Source organism: Myotis myotis, unplaced genomic scaffold, assembly GCF_014108235.1.
Source record: "Myotis myotis isolate mMyoMyo1 unplaced genomic scaffold, mMyoMyo1.p scaffold_m19_p_10, whole genome shotgun sequence".
Lineage (NCBI taxonomy): Eukaryota > Metazoa > Chordata > Mammalia > Chiroptera > Vespertilionidae > Myotis > Myotis myotis.
Genome location: NW_023416314.1, coordinates 36,170,672 through 36,190,997, shown reverse-complemented (window position 1 = coordinate 36,190,997; position 20,326 = coordinate 36,170,672). Strand labels below are relative to the sequence as shown.

The 20,326-nt window shown below is 40.9% G+C and overlaps 1 protein-coding gene across 2 annotated transcripts in view; it reads right to left on the bottom strand.

Moving 5' to 3' along the window:
- Nucleotides 1-20,326, bottom strand: part of INTS4 (integrator complex subunit 4) — a 92,367-nt gene that overhangs the window by 62,103 nt on the left and 9,938 nt on the right. For both annotated transcript variants that reach the window (XM_036324863.1, XM_036324864.1), the window contains exons 3-4: nt 10,655-10,772; nt 6,960-7,066 (exon numbers count right to left, since the gene is read on the bottom strand). In XM_036324863.1, coding sequence (XP_036180756.1) covers nt 6,960-7,066; nt 10,655-10,772 — 225 coding nt within the window. The remainder of the gene's footprint in view (nt 1-6,959; nt 7,067-10,654; nt 10,773-20,326) is intronic.

Genomic DNA, 20,326 nt, shown 5'->3' with positions numbered 1-20,326 from the left:
CCCCCATGTGGGAGCGCACTGACCACCAGAGGGCAGCGCCTGCATTGAGCATCTGCCCCCTGGTGGTCAGTGTGTGTCATAGTGACCAGTCATGCCCAGTCTCTCTGCTATTAGAGTCAGTTTGCATATTACCCTTTTACTATACAGGATAAAGGCCTAGTGCATGGGTGGGAGCCGGCTGGTTTGCCCTGAAGGGTGTCCCGGATCAGGGTGGGGGTCCCACTTAGGTGCCTGGCCAGCCTGGGTAAGGGGCTGATGGCTGTTTACAGCTGGTCACACCCCCTTTAGGGTGGGGGTCCCCACTGGGGTGCCTAGCCGTGTGGGTGAGGGGCTGAGGGCCGTTTTCAGGCTGGCCAGCGACTGAAGCTCCCAGCCTCTCCTTTTTTTCTTTATTCTGGGATTTATTTACCTTCTATAATTAAAACTTTGTTGCCATCCTGCTCAGTCCAGCTCTGAGGCCACGGCCTGCTGAAAGCAGGTATCTGGGGTTTGTTTAGCTTCTATAATTGAAACTTTCTTGCTTTTGGAGCTCAGAGCCGGGCTGCGGCAGGCGGGGAACCTTGGCTTCCTCCATCACTGGAGCAAGCAAGCCTCCTGCTCGCTTCAGCTGCGTGACTGCCGGCCGCCATCTTGGTTGGTGGTTAATATGCATATCACCCTGATTAGCCCATGGGAAGCGTAGCGAAGGTACAGTCAATTACCCTTTTTGTCTTTTATTAGATAGGCTGTATCGCGCATGCATGAGTCAACATTTTTAAACTAGAGGCCCAGTGCACGAAGTGGGGTCCCTCAGCCTGGCCTGCACCCTCTCGCAATCCGGGACCCCTCAGGAGATGTTAGAGAGCTGGTTTCCGCCTGATCCTTGCAGGCCAGGCCGAGGGACCCCACCGGTGCATGTTCCTTGCACCAGGCCTCTAGTATGCATATAAGATCTTTGGTTACTCTCTTCCCGCCCTCCCTGATCCTCCCCTCTGAGATTCATCAGTCTGTTCCATGTTTCCATGCCTGTGTGTTGAGCACCTGCCCCCTGGTGGTCAGTGTGCATCATAGCTACCAGCCAGTTGGCCAATCGCTTAGGCTTTTGTATATACAGATTGACAGTGCACGTCATATGTACCAGCCAGCTGGTCAGTTGGTGAGATGTACAGTCGGTCACTTAGCCTTTTATACACACACACACACACACACACACACACACACACACACACATACATTTCCCCGCCCCCCCCCCAAGGGATTTACTTTGTTTTTATTTTTTTAAATAATTTTCTTTTTCTAAATATATTTTTACTGATTTCAGAGAGTCAATCGGAGTCCAAAACTCCGATTTTGGGTAAGGACAGGCTTACTGATTGAGAAGGCATAGCTCAAGAAGATGCGGGAGGAGGAACTGGATGAAAGAAGGTGAAGAGATTAGCAAAAGAACATACAGTATAGTCCAGGGGTGGGCAAACTTTTTGACTCAAGGGCCACAATGCGTTCTTAAACTGGACCGGAGGGCCGGAACAAAAGCATGGATGGAGTGTTTGTGTGAACTAATATAAATTCAAAGTAAACATCATTACATAAAAGGGTACGGTCTTTTTTTTTTTTTAGTTTTATTCATTTCAAATGGGCTGGATCCAGCCCGCGGGCCGTAGTTTGCCCACGGCTGGTATAGTCCATGAACACAGACAACAGTGTGGTCATGGCCAGAGGGGGTAGCAGTGAGGCTGGGTGGAGGTGGATAAAGGGGGGAAAATAGTGGACATCTGTAATATTGTCAACAATAAAAAACAAATAAATAAAAATAGGGATAATTTTACTTCTTCCTTTCCAATATGGATGCCTTTCATTTCTTTTTCTTGCCCAACTTCCCTGGCTATTAGGGCCTCTAGTATAATGTTGAACAGAAGTGGAGGGAGACACAAGGATATAGTTGTTTTACTCCTAATCTTAGATGGGGAAAGTATCCAGTCTTTCACTATTACTATGATTGCTAGCTGTCATTTTTTCACAGACATCCTTTATCAACTTGGGGAAATTCCATTCTATTCCCTGATATCCTTAGGGTTTTAATACAGAAATTGGATTGAATTTTGTCAAATACTTTTTCTGCATCTATTGAAACAATCATGTGTTTTTTTGTACTTTATTTATTTACTTATTTAATTCATTCATTCATTTTTTTTTTAAATCCTCACCCGAGGATATTTTTCCATTGATTTTTTTAAAATACATTTTTATTGATTTTTTTACAGACAGGAAGGGAGAAGGATAGAGAGTTAGAAACACTGATGAGAGAGAAACTGATCGGTTGCCTTCTGCATGCCCCCTACTGGGGATCATGCCTGCAACCAAGGTACATGCCCTTCACTGGAATCAAACCTGGGATCTTTCAGTCCATGGGCTGACACTATATCTACTGAGCCAAACCAGTTAGGACTCCATTGACTTTTTTTTTAGGGAGAGTGAAAGAGAGAGGGAAAGACAGAAACATCCATGTGAGAGAAACGCATTGATTGCTTGTATACTGTACGAGCCCCGACCAGTGTCCAGGCCGGAGAGGAGCCTGCAATCAAGTATGTGCCCTTGTTCGGAATCGAATCTGGGATCCTTTGGTCCACAGGCCAACCCTCTATCCACTGAGGCAGACCAGCTAGGGCTTTTGTACTTTATTTTTTATGGTGCACTACATTAGTTTATTTTCAGATGTTGAACCAACCTTACATTCCTGGGATAAATCCTATTTGGTCATGGGGGTATAATTCTATTAACATTGCTGGGTTTGATTATGCTAGTATTTTGTTTAAGGATCTTTGCATTCATATTCATAAGATACATTGATCTACAGTTTGCATTTCTTGTAATGTTTTTGTCTGATTTTGGTATTGGGGTTATACTAGCCTCATAGAATAAGTTGGGAAGTATCCCCTCCTCTTCTATTTTTTTTTTTAAAGATTGTGAAGATTGGTATTAATTCTTACTGAAATGTTTGTTTTGAACATTTGGGCCTGAGCTTTTCTTTGTAGGTAGGTTTTTATTTTGTTTTTTCATTTCTTTTTTTTTTCTTTTTTTTCTTTTTTTAATATATTTTATTGATTTTTTACAGAGAGGAAGGGAGAGGGATAGAGAGTTAGAAACATTGATGAGAGAGAAACATCAATAAGCTGCCTCCTGCACACTCCCCATTGGGGACATGCCCACAACCAAGGCACATGCCCTTGACCGGATCAAACCCGGGACCCTTGAGTCCGCAGGCCAACGCTCCATCCACTGAGCCAAACCAGTCAGGGCTTGTTTTTTCATTTCTAATGAAAAATTCAATTTCTTGTCATGGATCTATTCAGATTGTCTACTTCTTCTTGAGTTAGTTTTGGTAATTTGTGTCTTCGTAGAAATTTGTTCATTTCATCTAAGTTATCTAACTTATAGGCATACACTTGTTCACAGTATTCTTTTGTAATCTTTCTTATTTCTGTCAGGTTGGTAGTAATGTTCTCTCTTTCATTTCTGATTCTAATGATTTAAGTCTTCTGGGTTTTTTTTGTGTGTGTGTGTGGTTTTTTTTTGGCCTGGTCAATATAGCTAAAGGTTTGTCAATTTTGTTGATCTTTTCAAAGAACAAGCTTTTTGTTTCATTTATTTCTTTATTGTTTCCCTATTCTCTATTTCATTAATTTCTGCTCTAAACTTTCTTAGTTCCTATCTTCTGCATGCTTTAGATATAGTGAGCTCTTCTTTTTCCAGTGTCTTTAAGGTGGAAGTTTAGATTAAAGATTTGAGATCTTTTTTTTTCAGTATAGGCACTTATAGCTATAAATTTCCCTCTAAATATGCCTTAGCTACATTGATAAGTACTGGTATGTCATGTCTTATTTTCATACATCTAGAAATATTTTTTAATTTCCTTTTTGATTTATTCTTTGACCCACTGGTTATATAGGAGTATGTTGTTTCAATTTCCACATGTTTGTGAGTTTCCCAAATTTCTGTTACTGATTTCTAATTTCATTCCATTGTGGTTAGAGAATATACTTTGTATTATTACTATCAAAAGAGTGCATGTTATTATATACGAATAATATCACAAGGCACACAAAAATCACTGTCAAAATGGCATTAGAAATAGTAACTGTGGCTATGAATCTTAGATAGTCTTTATTTTTTAATCTTTTTTAAAGATATGTTTTTACTGATTTCAGAGAGAGGAAGAGAGAGATAGAAACATCAATGATCAGCTGCCTCCTGCACACACCCTACCAGGAATCGAGCCTGAAACCTGGGCATGTACCCTAACCAGGAATCGAACCATGACCTCCTTGTTCCTAGGTCCACACTCAACCACTGAGCCACACAGGTTGGGCAGATAGTCTTAATTTAGTTGAGTCTGCAAAAGCTTATGACAGATCTGCTATTTCCAGATTTTTTTTACCCTACTATGAGCTTCTACAACGCAAAGAGCACATATGAGAAAGTGGCAAGAAACATAAAAAGTTCTCTCAAGAAAGGAAATACAAATGGAAAACAAGTATGAAGCCTCACAAATAATATTTTTAAAAGGAAATTTAAAAAAAATAAAACACCATTTTCCTCCAAACAAATCAACAAGTTTATATTTAGTTTTTAAATATTAATATCCAATGCTAGAATAATACAGTGAAATTAGGCTCCACCCAACCATGCATTCATTGGTTGTTTCTTGTATGTGCCTTGACCAGGAATCAAACCTGCAAACTTGGAGTATCGAGATGATATTCTAACAAACTCTAAATGCTTTTAACTAGTAATTCTATTTATGAACCATTTATGTTTAGGAAACAACTCTAAATACAGAAAATATTTTAGACTAATAATATTTATTTCAGTATTTTTTATAATTTTAAAAATTGTTACAATATAAACTTCCAATAATAGGAGAAAGTTAGGTAAAGTGTAGTTTAATTATTTAACAAAATATCATGTATCCATTAACATTTACAATATAAGGAAAATACTTCTGCTTTAATGTTAGTGAAAGAGCAAAAGCAATATATGGTTACAGCTATGTGTTTAAAATAATAGCAAACAGTTTGGCTCAGCTTCGGCCTGCAGACTGAAAGATCCCGGGATCGAGTCCTGTCAAGGACACATGCCGGGGTTTGGGGCTTGATCCCCAGGAGAGGGCGTGCAGGAGGCAGCTGATCAATGAGACCAATGATGTTTCTCTCTCATCAATGTTTCTATCTCTCTATCCCTCTCCCTTCATCTCTCTCTAAAAATCAATAAAAATATTAAAAAAATGAAACACACGTGCAATTAAATAGTTAAAAATTAAATAGTTAAAAAATAAAGTTTAAAAAAAATAGCAAACTGCCATAACCGGTTTGGCTCAGTGGATAGAGCGTCGGCCTGCGGACTGACAGGTCCCAGGTTCGATTCCGGTCAAGGGCATGTACCTGGGTTGCGGGCACTTCCCCAGTAGGGGATGTGCAGGAGGCAGCTGATCGATGTTTCTAACTCTCTATCTCTCTCCCTTCCTCTCTATAAAAAATCAATAAAATATATTTAAAAAATAAAAATAAAAATAAAAAAATAAAAAAATAGCAAACTATTTGCATGCAGGAGAATATCAGAAAGCAATACATCAAAAGACTAATAATGGTCACCTTTGGGTAGTGAATTATGAGTATAGTTTTTTCTTCATACTTTTCATTATCTTTCCAAAGTTTCTATGAATATAAATTTTTACAATATAAACTTTATTAAAATCAAATTTAAGAAATTTCCACTTCAAGTGTAACAATCCACTTAGTACAACTCTTTTCTCACAAGCATGACCTCATAAATACAACTAACTAAATAAATATATAAATATATACATATGTAGAGATATACTTACTCTCAAACATACAATCCCTAGTTTTTTCCACTTAGGCTCTTAATATTATGCTTGTCAAAGTGTTTTGTGTTTGTTGTTTATTAAGAAAACTAAAGCACTCTTTTTTTTTTTTTAATATATTTAAAAACAGGAAGGGAGAGGGATAGAGAGTTAGAAACATCAATGAGAGAGAAACATCGATCAGCTGCCTCCTGCACACCCACTACTGGGGATTGCCCGCAACCAAGGTACATGCCCTTGACCAGAATCGAACCTGGGACCCTTGAGTCCACAGGCTGACGCTCTATCCACTGAGCCAAACCGGTTAGGGCTGAAGCACTCTTTCCTGGGACTCAGAAATAGTGTTCTAATTCTATGAATATAATACTCTTCTACAATTCTAACATATTTGTCTTCTTATAACTTCAAAATCAATTTATCACAAAGATTAAAAGTAAAACCAATTCTACAAGTTTAGGAGCTGCTGTTATGTACAAAAGGCAGCTAATTAAAAGCTCTACATTAAATCAAAAGGCACAAACTAATGTATTTACTTTATAATCAGAAAAAATAAACTTAAAAAAGAAAAACCTTTCCCCAACAGTTGTTTGGGTCTAGTTGTTCTGTTCACTGAGGCAACAAGGCACAATAAAAAGAACATGGGCTTTGGAACCAGCAAAACCAGAATCCATAGCCTGGTTCTGCAACTTCCTAGGTATGAAAACTTGGGCAAGTTAAACTCCCTACACCTCAATCCCCACCTTTATAAAAGTGGTAACAGTACTTTGCCTAAAGGACTGTGAGGAAAAAATGAAAAACTGGATATAAGGTACCATAATAAGGAGAGCACTTTTATTTGGCACAGTATACATGATAGCTACTATAATTATTTTCTTTTCTTTGGGGAAAAAGAGGAAGTTCATTTTCTAACAAGTTATTCAACTTTATTCCTAATCCAACATCAAGAAAAAAACAACATGAGATAGCTCCTAAAACCATTAGGAGTCCTTGACAATTCTCAGCTACAAATTTACATTGTAGAACTTATAGCTCTTACCAACAGATAATGCAAAACTGTTCAAGAAAGAAGCAACCCTATATCTAATCATTATACTCTTACCTTGCAGGCTACATCAACTAATCTCATCTGGATAGCTTGATTCTCTGAGAGTTTAGTGCCAATTGCAAGCAAAGTGTCCAACAGTTGAGCTAGGACTTGATGAGACTCTAGAAAGAAAGATAAGTTGTGTTGTAAAATTTCAAAAAGAGATCACTAAAGAAATTAAGTTTACTTGGGTAAAGAATGTAGATTTTTTTGGCAGCTAATTTCTACTATTTGATCTTTGATTCCCCTCAACTTAAAGCTAAGTTCCTAAAGGTATCATATCTAAATATTTGAATCCTCCACAGGTTGGCCAAAGTGCCCCCAAAATGTTTAGTACTTGACTAATTCAAGGGCTTTTCACTGCCATCAAGATACAGTCCAAATTCCTTAGCAGGGCATACATACATACATACATACATACATACATACATACATACCCTACAATGTCTAGCCCTCCCTGTCTTTTTCCAATTAGATTCATGTCCCCCTATCTTTGCTCAGGCCAACGTCTTCACCTAGAATGACTTCGTCCACACTCGACTCCATTCTCAGCCCCACTCCTGAGGGAGTACCTACTATTCTTGAAGTGTCACCTCCTGTATGAAGCTTTTCCTCTTCCCCAAGAATGGACCATTTTCTCCTCCATGCTTCCACTGCACAATCTACATCAGCTATAACTCTTTACTATACTTACTTACTTTTACATCCGATTAAATCGGGAAAGTAAAAGAACCTTGAGAGCAAAGATAGTATTTTATCCACCTCTGTATTATCAAATTCTACCATAACTCATTAAATGTTCAATGAATGTTTAATAAATGGGCAAAAATCCAAATCCAAATAAATCAATACCAATCATCTTAGCCAGATTTTCTTCTTTGTTCCAAAATATGGTTCTTCTAATGCTCGTAGTATACAAGTGGATTTAGGTGGCATTCAAATAACCATGTAGATATTTTAATGTGCATAATAAAAACTGCAGTTACTATCTATTGATGTCACGTGTCACTATTTTCATTTTAACATTTCTAATATAACAGCCCCTTTAATTTTATTTAACTAAAAAAATTGTCCACTTAAGAAAAACACTAAGTAAACCATAGTATTGATGTGAAGCAAATATATAAGAAATGGTGCACATGATATATAAATGACTAAAGCTCCAAAAATACTGTTAAATCACCTCTTAGTAAGACTTCTAGTCTTTCTCTCACATCAATGTCTCTCTCTAAAATCAATAAAAACATGTCCTCAGGTGCTCTGGCCAGTTTGGTTCAGTGGTTAAGAGTGTTGGCCTGTGGACTGGAGGGTCTCATGTTCAATTCCCGGTCAAGGGCACTGATCAAGGGCACATACCTCTGTTGCAGGTTCCCCAGCCCAGGTCGTGTGCATGGCAATCGATATGTCTCTCCCTCCCCCCTCCTTCCTCCCTCCTACTTTCTCTGGAAATCAATGGAAAAATATCCTCAGGTGAGGATTAAAAAAGAAAGTCTTTGGTAGAAATTCAATACAATTACAATTTTGGTATAAAGGTGTTTCTAACAAAATTTTTTAGAAGTTCTCAACTTCAGCCAATAAGCCACATATGTAAGCTATTTGTTGACATTAAACAGCTATACAATAAATAAGTTTAGATTGTCTCTGAATTCATTGGCCCTTTATTTCTCTCATAATCTTTTAAGTTTATAGACTAAATGTTGTCCAATATTTAAATAGTCACATTTGTTTATATATGTATACCCAAAATAAAACTATTCTCTAAAACCACAACTAATTCAAACAAATTACAATTTTTCCAGAAATACCAAAAGATTTTTCTTTTCTTTTTTTGTATATATATATATATATATATATATATATATATATATATATATATTTAATCCTCACCCAAGGATATGTTCATTAATTTGAGAGAGAAGAACAGAGAGAGAAAGAGAGAGAGAAACATCAATCAGTTGCCTCCCATACACACTGGACCAGGGATTGAACCTGAAACCTAGGTATATGCCCTGATGGGGAATCAAACCTGCAACATTTTTGCTGTGCAGGACAACACTCCAACCAACTGAGCCACCCAGCCAGGGCTGCCATGAGATATATTTAAAAAATATTTTTTTTAAATTGATTTTTAGAGAGGAGGGGAGAGGGAGAGGGAGAGAGAGAGAGAGACAGAGAAACATCTATCAGTTGCCTCCCACACATGCCCCAACCAGAGATTGAACCCAAAACCTGGGTTATGTGCCCTGACTAGGAATTGAACCCTCCACCTTTTGGTGTATCAGACAATGCTCCAACCAACTGAGCCACATCAGGCAGGGCCAAAGAACTTTTCTTTTCATTTAATTTTCAACTAGAGGCCCAGTGCACAAAATTCATGCGGCGGGGGGGGGGGGGGGGGGGGTGTCCCTCAGCCCAGTCTGCACCCTCTTGCAATCAGGACCACTGGCTCCTAACTGCTCGCCTGCCTGATTGCCCCTAACCACTTGCCTGCCTGCCTGGTCACCCCTAACTGTTCCCCTGCCTGCCTGATCACCCCTAACCACCTCTGCCTGCCTCCCTGATTGCCCCTAACCCAGGGGTGGGCAAACTTTTTGACTTGAGGGCCACAATGGGTTCTTGAACTGGACCAGAGGGCCGGAACAAAAGCATGGATGGAGTGTTTGTGTGAACTAATATAAATTCAAAGTAAACATCATTACATAAAAGGGTACGGTCTTTTTTTTTTTTTTTTAGTTTTATTCATTTCAAACGGGCCAGATCCGGCCCACGGGCCATAGTTTGCCCACGGCTGCCCTAACCACTCTGCCTGCCTGCCTGTCTGCCTGATCACCCCTAACTGCTTGCCCCTAACCACTTGCCTGACTGCTCCCCTGCCTGCTTGATCTCCCCTAACCATTCTGCCTGCCTGATCGCCCCTAACCACTCTGCCTGCCTGATCGCCCCTAACCACTCTGCCTGCCTACCTGATCGTCCCTAACTGCCTCTGCCTTGGCCCCCGCCACCACAGCTTCGTCCAGAATGACACCCGGAAGGTTGTTCAGCTGTCTGGTCTAATTAGCATATTATGCTTTTATTATTATAGATAGTAAGGTAACTGAGGCACTAACTCTATAATATAATCTTGTACATTCAAAAAAAACCCACAGGAAAAAAAAAAAAAAAAAACCCCACAGAAAAATAATAAAAAAACATTAAAAAGGTGAAGTCTTTTCCCATTTCACCTAAACACAGAAATAATGTTATTGGACATCAACAAGCAACAAACAAAAAAAGTAACAACAATATGTGAGACCTAAGAGATGAGGAGAGAACTCAGAGACCACATATGACCAGGACAACACCTCTCATGGTTTCTGAGTTAATGTGCACAGTCACCTAAACATCATCTCTGTCCCATACAACTTAATCTTTAAAAAGTTAGTTAACTTCTCTGAACGTCAGTTTTCCCACCTATAAAATGACAATGACATCTATCTTCTATCATATGCAAAATACTTGAAGCATATGGCACTAGGTACAGGCCCATAAATGATAGTTATTGAGAGACAAAAACTACATTTTAACTCTAATGTAAATATATGTACACAGTTTTATTGAATCATCCTCAAATTCCTTTTTAATACCAACACAACAATATTCTGTTTTAAATTCTATACAAAAGGAACTAAAGATTTCTGCTCTAAGTGTACAGCTTTTAAATTGCAACTTACTTTCATTTTGCAGGATGTTAATGGCATCATCCATAATACAGTCCGGAGAAAATCCTGCAGTCTTTGACAATAACCCCAACAATGAAGCAATTTTCAGTCTCACAGACGGATCATTCTCCTGGAACAAAAGAAGCTATTGTTACCTTGATGCCCTCCTTTCAGCTAACCAAAAACAGAACATGAGAAACTAACATTTCAAAACAGAGTCAATAATCCAAGTATTCAAAGGCTTTAACTTTATATATTTCAGAGGAGAGAGCTTTCTTAATCAGTATGTTACACCCAAATACGGCAAAACGAATGGGAACTTTTTTACGCCTTTCTCATGTCATTAACTTCTAACTAGAAATGTGCTTTTGAGATTAAAAGTACCTTTTCTCTCCTGTGCAGTTGCACAAGAGTTGCACCAACCTGTACTACCAACACTGCCAGCACTGGCCACCCAACCATGCTGTCAGCACCTTGCTCTTGGAGCCCCTGGATTGGGTGCTGCAGCCACTAATGCTATTACCAGAAAAAGAAATTTTAATCTACTTGGGTTTTTTTTTGTGTTTTTTTTTTTTTTTTTTATTACCATTAGAAGTTTGGGGCAGGTAAATCTAATTAACTGGGTCTAGGTCTTGTGCCTGAACTGTAGGTACAAGCAAGACTGAGAAATGAGTGGTCTGGCCCTTTTAGTTTTAATATTGGGAGGTGGTCTCTAATTTGCACAAAGAATCTTTTGGTGAGAAATTTCCCTCAAAGACAAAAAGAACCATGTTCATTTGTTCATTCCCTGTTCTCAAGTACGAAGCACCCTACCTTCCTAAGAAGATAACTGAGCGCAACAAGGAGGCCTCAGTGGGGGAAGGAGCAATAGTTATAAAGTCAGAAGACATAGAATCCTGGCACACCACTTACTATATATATATTTTAGAAGTCTGGTGCACCGGTGGGGTCCCTTAGCCTGGCCTGCAGGGATCAGGCTGAAACCGGCTCTCCAACATCCCCCAAGGGGTCCCAGATTGTGAGAGGGTACAGGCCAGGCCGAGGGACCCCATCAGTGCAGGATCTGGGCCAGGGAGGGGCCGCGGGAGGGCTCCAGGGCATGTCCTGCTCATCTCATCCAGTCCTGATCGGGGCCAATCAGGGCCCGGGAGGGACAGTGGGAGGTCTCCAGGGAGTGTCCAACCCGTCTTGCCCAGTCCTGATCAGCTGGACCCCAGAAGCACCGGTCAGAGCTTCTGCCCCCTGGTGGTCAGTGCGTGTCACAGCAATGGTTGAATGATCAAATGGTCAGACACTTAGCATATTAGGCTTTTATTATATAGGAAAGTCTTGGGAAAGTCAATTTTAAATACCAGTCCAGCATTAATATGATGATTGAAATAGAAGGCACAAAACTAGACAGAAACAGATTAAGAATGGCAGCATAGCCAATGTGGTTCAGTGGCTGAGCATCAATCCGTGAACCAGGAGGTTACATTTTCATTCCTGGTGAGGCCACATGCCTAGGTTTCCCGCTTGATCCCCAGTAGGAGATCAAGGAGGCAGGAGGCAGCCGATAGATGATTCTCTGTTATCATTGACGTTTCTATCTTTCTCTCCCTCTCCCTTCTTTGCTCTAAAGTCAATAAAACATTTTTTTTTCCTGGTTTGCTCCCGGATTTCAGCACCAAACAAAAACAAACACAAAAAAAACCCTTTTTTTTTTCTTAAAAAGTGTATTACAAAGATCCAGCAAAAGACAATGGCAAGACTCTCACTTCTGGTAAGGGCAGACTAGACAACTCAGACCAATATTCCTGCTGAGAAAACTAGAAAAATACTATGAATGCCAAAAAAGAAAAAAGTGTTGACCTAGCCAATTTGACTCAATGGATAGGGCATCAACCCTCATACTAAAAGGTCCCGGGTTCAATTCCAGTCAAGAGCATGTAACTTGTTTGCAGGCTCGACCTCTGGCCCTGGTCAGGGTGTATGCGTGTGGGAGGCACCCAATCAATGTGTCTATCTCACATCAAAGTTTCTCTCCCCCTCTCCCCCTCCCTTCCACTCTCTCTAAAAACCAGTTGAAAAATATCCTCAGGTGAGGATTAACAGAAAAAAAAAAGAAAGAAAAAAGTGTGTGAAAAAGAAAGAAAAAAGTTTTCAAGTATTAGAAAACTAAAAGATAAATGAAGAGCCCTAGCTGGTTTTGCTCAGTGGATAGAGCATTGGCCTGTGAACTGAAAGGTCCCAGGTTTGATTCTGGTCAAGGGCACATGCCTGGATTTTGGGCTCAATCCCCAGTGGGGGATTTGCAGGAGGCAGCCGATCAATGATTCTCCTCATCATGGATGTTTCTATCTCTCTCTCCCTCTTCCTTCCTCTCTGAAATCAATAAAAATAGATTTTTTAAAAAAGAAAGAAAAAAGTGTAGATCCTATGAATTCTCATCATAAGGAGAAATTTTTTCTTCTTTTCTTTTTATTGTATCTACTAGAGGCCCAGTGCACAAATTCGTGTATGGGTGGGGTCCAGCTGGCCCGCCCCAATCAGGGCCAATTGGGGCCGAGCCAGCTGGGGGTAGGGGATGTGGGAGGTTGGCTGCCAGCCCCACCCCCAATTGGGGTCTGATCAGAGCCAGGCCGGCAGGAGGAGGGAGGGGCTACAGGAGGTTGGCCAGCTGACCCTGCCCCCATCGGGTGGGGGGGCCAATCAGGGGTGGGGCCAGTTGGGGGTTGGGGCCGCGGGAGGTTGGCTGGCCAGCCCGACCCCCGATCGGGCCGGTTGGCCAGCCGCAGTGCGCATCATAGTGATCAGTCGTTCTGGTCGCTTGGCTTTTATATATATAGTCTAGAGGCCCAATGCACAAAATTCGTGCAAGAGTAGCCCTTCATTCCCCCGGCTGTTGGCACCCTCTTCCCTCTGGCACCTGGGACCCGGGCTTCCCTCCGGCTGCTGGCTGGCACCCAGGACCTGGGCTTTCCTCCAGCCGCTGGCAGGCAACCAGGACTTGGGCTTCCCTCGCAGCCCCGGCTTCATCCGGAAGGTCGTCCAGAAGGACATCCATTCTAATTAGCATACTACGCTTTTATTATTATATGAGATATGAGATATGAGATAATGGATGTTACCTAAACCTACTGTGGTAATCATATATGTAAATCAAACCATCGTTCTTATGCCTAAACTTTTACAGTGATGTATATCAACTATTTCTCAATAAAACTGGAAAAAATAAACCAAAAAAATAAATGAAGTAAGTAAAAATAATAAAGTATCCTAGAGAGAAAAGTGGAGAATAAAAGTATACAATTACACTTACATGTAAGTCAGGAAGGTGGATAAAGGGAGCTAAAGTGCTTGCATCGTCCAAAGAAGGTAAAAGTATCAAATTTAATATTTACTCTTGAAAGTCTAGAATTCATATTGCAATATCTAGGTTAAATAGTAAAAAAAGTATAAAAGGATGTATAACTCCTAAGCTAATAAAGAGAGATGGAGTAGAGAATTTAATATAGAGTCAACCCAAAGTATGGCAAGGAACGAAAGGAAAAAAAGAACACTGGGCAAATAAGGCAAACAAACATTTAATAAAAGATAGGTTTAAACTCACTTATATCAATAACTACATTAAATGTAATTAAGTACTCCAATTAAAAAATAAAAACTGTCAGATTATATATATTTTTAAAAACTAACTACATGTTGTTTACATGTCTTATATCTAAAACAAAGGGCTATCAAAAGTATGAATATAAAAGGCAGAACTAGGGATATCATGCAAACTTTAATCATGAGATTGCTGGTATCGTTATAGTAACATTACACAAAGCCATTATTCGCTCATATGATTGCCTGTAAAAAACAAATCCAAAATAATCTACACATAACTTATTTAAATTGCTACATGAACTTTAGCAAGGTTGTTAGATATAAAATTATTAAACAAAAATGCAGCCATAGCTGGTTTGGCTCTGTGGATAGAACGTTGGCCTGCAGACTGAAGGTTCTCGGGTTCGATTCCGCTCAAGGGCACATGCCTGGGTTGCAGGCTCGATCCCTAGTAGGAGATGTGCAGGAGGCAGCCAATCAATGATTCTCTCTCATCACTGATGTTTCTATCTCTCTATCCGTCTCCCTTCCTCTCTGAAATCAATAAAAAATAAAAATAAACTAAAAATAAATCCATTGCATTCCTGAATATCAGCTATATACTCTTAGAAAATAAAAAAATTTGATTATTTACAATAACATTAAACAAGAAATATATAGGATAACTAACAGAAAAATGTATAAAACCCCTATGCAAAAAAAACTATCAAAGAGTATGCCATTTCATGGGATAAGGTAGACTGGAGAATGGGGGAAGATACTGAATTTAGTTTTGAATAGACATAAAATGCCAATTCTTTTCTTTTTTTCAAGTTTTAAAATAATCACTTTAATATTCTGTCGTTTTAAACTAACAACCAAAGCTATGATAGATTGGCATGTGACAATTAGCCAGTGTTATTCCACACAAACAAGTTTGAGGGTTTAGTTAGCCTGTGCAGCTTTTCTGTTGGGGTTTTGTAAATAATGAAAATAGGTGCCAGGCCCCATAATTATGGATCCATAAGGGCCTGGAGACCCTGGGTTGTAAATCAAAGGCCTATTAGAGAACAAACAGCAGAGACAAGAAGCTACAACAGCTAGAACCTACTCATACTGAGAAACCAACCATCACTCACTCATACATAGTTGGTATTTGTCATGTTTATTCATCATCTGGTTATGCTCAGTGGATTGCACATCTCGGGGAACCTCTCAGAGCCTGGGACAAAGGGCTGTGGTCATGGACCTTGCAGGAGGCTTCACTGGAGTTGGGAGGCTGAGGACTTTCCCTAGCCCCTTCTGCTGATAGGCAAGGAGGAGAGGCTGTAAGCATCACCATTTCTTGATTCAGTTAGGGCTTTCTTTCCTGAACTTCATGACCTCAACAGTACCAGGCTCCGACCTGAGCCGCCAGGTCCGGCCGAGATATCTCCATCTTTCTACAAGCTCGGTCCTCTCCGGAGAGCCCCACATCGGACAGATGCCAATAGCAGCCAGCGAGCCGCTCCTCATGCCATCCCCGGCACCCGGACCCCAGCGTCTGGCCCGGCGACGCCCTCACAAAGAACGCTGCCCCAAGCCTCGCCAATTCTTTTGATTTGAAAATAACATCACAGAATCAAATAATTGTCTTTCAGAGACAATGGCCTAGTGAAATAACCTAATCTTGCAGTAAGAGAGGATAGGAGAAGAGCTATATAGCCTTTTCAATGGTCTGGAATGGAGTCACAGACCTCCCAAACACAAGGGAGCTGCAGAGAAAGCAGTAGCAGTAAGCCTAGCAGTTAAGAGGGAGGCAAAAAGGAAAGAATGGGAATAAAAAGAATACAAGAGTATCTAACCTAGTGACATTCTTTATCCAGTTGGATACTTTACTCAAGTTCTTCTACTCTCAAATAATCCCCTAGAATCCGCTTCTGCTGAAATACATAAATCACCTCCTTCACACTTACACTTAAAACAAACTACCTCCAGGGAAGCCCTCCCTAAAACTGCTCTTCTCACCATTAAAGCTGTCCTGGTTGAAGCTTTCATCGCCTTGCTTCAGACTTATCAGTATCCTAATTGGTCACCCTTACTCCTGTCTTGCCCTCATCCAATTCCTCCATCCTCCAAACTATGCCCAGAGTGACATGTCTAAAACAAAACACACAAGGTAGAACACAAGACCATTCAGGATCATACCCCTTTCAATCTTTCTAGTCTTATCTCTTAAAGAGTTCTCAACCTAAAATCTATACCAGCCAAACTACTTGCATGCCTTCTAATGAGGTAGGCCAGTGGTCGGCAAACTCATTAGTCAACGGAGCCAAATATCAACAGTTCAACGATTGAAATTTCTTTTGAGAGCCAAATTTTTTTTAATATATTTTTTATTGATTAAGATATTACATATGTGTCCTTAGCCCCACGTTACCCCCTACCCCCCCAACCCCCCGGCTCATGCCCTCAGCCCCCCGTTGTCCGTGTCCATTGGTTAGGCCTATATGCTTGCATATAAGTCCTTTGGTTGATCTTCCCCCTTACCTCCACCCTCCCCTACCTTCCCTCCAAGGCCCGACACTCCAATCAATGCCTCTCCATCTCTGGATCAGTCCTTGTTCATCAGTTTATGTTGTTCATTATATTCCACAAATGAGTGAGGTTATGTGGTATTTATCCTTCTCTGACTGGCTTATTTCACTTAGCATAATGCTCTCCAGTTCCATCCATGCTGTGGCAAATGGTAAGAGTTCCTTTTTCTTCTTCTTCTTCTTAAAGAATACCTTTCAGCATTTCATATAATGCTGGTTTGGTGGTGATGAACTCCTTTAGCTTTTCCTTATCTGTGAAGCTCTTTATCTGACCTTCAATTCTGAATGATAGCTTTGCTGGATAAAGTAATCTTGGTTGCAGGTTCTTGCTATTCATCACTTTGAATATTTCTTGCCACTCTCTTCTGGCCTGCATGGTTTCTGTTGAGAAATCAGCTGAGAGTCGTATGGGTACCCCCTTGTAGGTAACTGACTTTTTCTCTCTTGCTGCTTTTAAGATTCTCTCTTTGTCTTTTGCTCTTGGCATTTTAATTATGATGTGTCTTGGTGTGGTCCTCTTTGGATTCCTTTTGTTTGGGGTTCTCTGTGCTTCCTGGACTTGTAAGTCTATTTCTTTCACCAGGTGGGGGAAGTTTTCTGTCATGATTTCTTCAAATAGGTTTTCAATATCTTGCCCTCTCTCTTCTTCTGGCACCCCTATAATTCTGATGTTGGTACGCTTGAAGTTGTCCCAGAGGCTCCTTACACTATCTTCATATTTTTGGATTCTTTTTTTTTTTTGCTTCTTCGGTTGGGTATTTTTTGTTTCTTTGTATTTCAAATCTTTGACTTGATTCTTGGGATCCTCTTGTCTGCTGTTGGATCTCTGTATATTATTCTTTATTTCAGTCAGTGTATGCTTAATTTCTAGTTGGTCTTTTTTCATATCCTCCAGGGTCTCACTAAATTTATCGGCGGTTTCCATAAAATTCTTGAAAAAACTTATAAACGTGGTTTTGAACTCTATATCCACTCATTTGCTTTCCTCCATTTCTGTCATTTGTGACCTGTTTCTTTGTCTCTGCATTTTTTATGCTTCCCTGTGTTGGTAGAGTGGTTTTGTGTGCTAGGTGTCCTATAGGGCCCAGTGGCTCAGCCTCCCCAGTTACCTGGGGTGGACACTCTTGGTGCACCCCCTTGTGGGCTTTGTGCACAGTCTTGTTGTAGTTATGCCTTGATTGTTGTAGGTATCACTGGGAGGAATTGACCTCCAGGCCAATTGGCAGTGAGAATCAGCTGTGTCTGCAGTGGGAGAACTTCTGTGCTGAAGACACCCTTCTGGGGCAAGACTTGCTTCAGTGGGGCTTTGGTGCTCACTGAGTCTGCCCCCTGAGTGTGTCCCTTATGGATCTGAGGAGTTGTAATCTGGATGGTCCCACTCTGACCACTGGGTACACTGGCTCTTGGATCTAAGGAGGTGCTAATTTAGTCTCTGCCTGAGGTTACGCAGCAGGAGCTACGAAAAGATCTGTAGATTCCCCTTCCTTTTTTGGAGTTTGGAGGTGCCCAGATGAGGCCTAGCTGTGAAGCAATGCAAGCTGCTGTGGGGCCTTGGGCCTTCTCTTGGAAGTTCTGGGTCTGTCTGGCCCAGCTGTAATTTGTTAGGTAATTTTCAGGTTGCAAAGGGCCAGGGCATTCATATGCAAAAGCCTCTGCCGCAGCCTGGGTGGGGGGGGGTCTCAAGGAATCAACAGGGCGGAGCAAGCAGCTATGGCAGATCCTCAGCCCTGCCCTAAGGAGCCCGCGCGTCTCAGTGTCCCAATAATCAGTAATCGCTGCAAGCACCTCTGAGAGAAAGCCACCCTGGAGTTCCGAGTTCTGCCCACTGCCAGACAGTCCAGTTTCTCCCCCTATGAGTCCTGGGTCCCCAGAGACTTCCTGGAACTGGAGCTCAGAGCAGTCGGAAGCTTGTGACTCCCTCCCGATTCAAAAAGACAGCCGCGTCCTCAGGTACCAGCCTCTTACCGCGCGGGTGCGCTCGAGCCTCCGTACCTTTGCGCTTTACTTCCGCAGCTCCTGACTCTCAGTGTGCTTTTCTCTTTCCTTCTAGTTGTAGAATTTCCACTCAGCCAGCCTTCCTGTAGTTCTGGATGATGTCCGTTTTGTCTTTTTGTTGTATTTTTGAAGTTGTTGTAGGAGGCAGCAATTTCGGTGTTTACTTATGCCGCCATCTTGGTTTCTCCCCGAGAGCCAAAGTTTTTAAACTTAAACTATATAGGTAGGTACATTGTTATTAACTTAATTAGGGTACTCCTAAGGCTTAGGAAGAGCCACACTCAAGGGGCCAAAGAGCCGCATGTGGCTCGCGAGTCACAGTTTGCCGACCACTGACATAGGCTATTCCACATCTCCATGTCTTTACTCACAACTGCCCCTTCCCTCTAAAATGCCTTTCCTCCTGTTTCCCAATTGGCCAAAAATCTGTTTTTTTAAGACTCACTGCAAGCATCACTACTACTACTACATAATGCCTTTCCAGGCTCATGCTCCCAAGTAGAAATGATTACCTTCTTCTTTGAGGTCATATCATAACCTATCCCAGATTTCAGAGCACCTATAACACTATATTGTTATTATCCATTTATTGTTTTACCTACCCAACTAAACTCAGATCAGGGATCACCTATTCATCTCTGTATCAGCAATACGAAGCACAAGGCCAAGAACAGAGTTAATATCCAGAACATTTTAAGTGAAAGAAAAAAAATGAACAAGTAAGTAACTTTAGCCCTTACTATCTATATGCTACATATATTATTTGGCTTACCAATTATACTTCTAGCCCCTAAGGAACAAGGAGCATGTCTCATAGTTTTACATCCTCCACAGCAACTAGCACAGTACTGTAAGTAAAGAACTCCTCACCATTCAGATATTGTTGCCCAGCCACAGAAAGACTTGAAGAAGAAAAGCAGAACCCAAAGTAATTTAACTACTAAAATACGAGATACCACATTTCTGGACAAAAAGAAGGTAAAAACTGTTATGGTCATCAATCTAGAACTGGACCCATTTGGCATCCCTCTCTTATTTCTTTTGTGGCTAGAATCAGCTAGACCAGCGGTCGCCAATCTTTCAGACCTCATGGACCACCATTTGGCGACCACTGAGCTAGACTAATGTAAGCAGCATGACCTCGTTAAAGAGTGTGGGGTCAAACATCAGAACACCTGAACTAATGTTTTTTATACATGATAATGGTATTATGATTGTTTTAAAAGAGTCTTTATTGTTCAGATATACACTGAAATTTATGAATAAAATGATAAAGATACCAAGGATTTGTTTTCACAAGAATCTGGTGGAGAGAGTGAAAGTGGACAGTGAAGATGAGGAGTGGTGGGAATGAAACAAGTTTGGCCATGAAATGATAATGGTTAAAGCTGGATGAGTACATAGGAATTAAACTGTTCTGTGTGTGGTGAGTGTGTGTGTGTGTGTTCACGCGCACGCACGCGCGCGTGCATGTGCATGTGTATATTTGAAAAGTTCCATTACAAAAAGTTAGGGTGAAAGGGGGAACGGGGAGAACCAACCC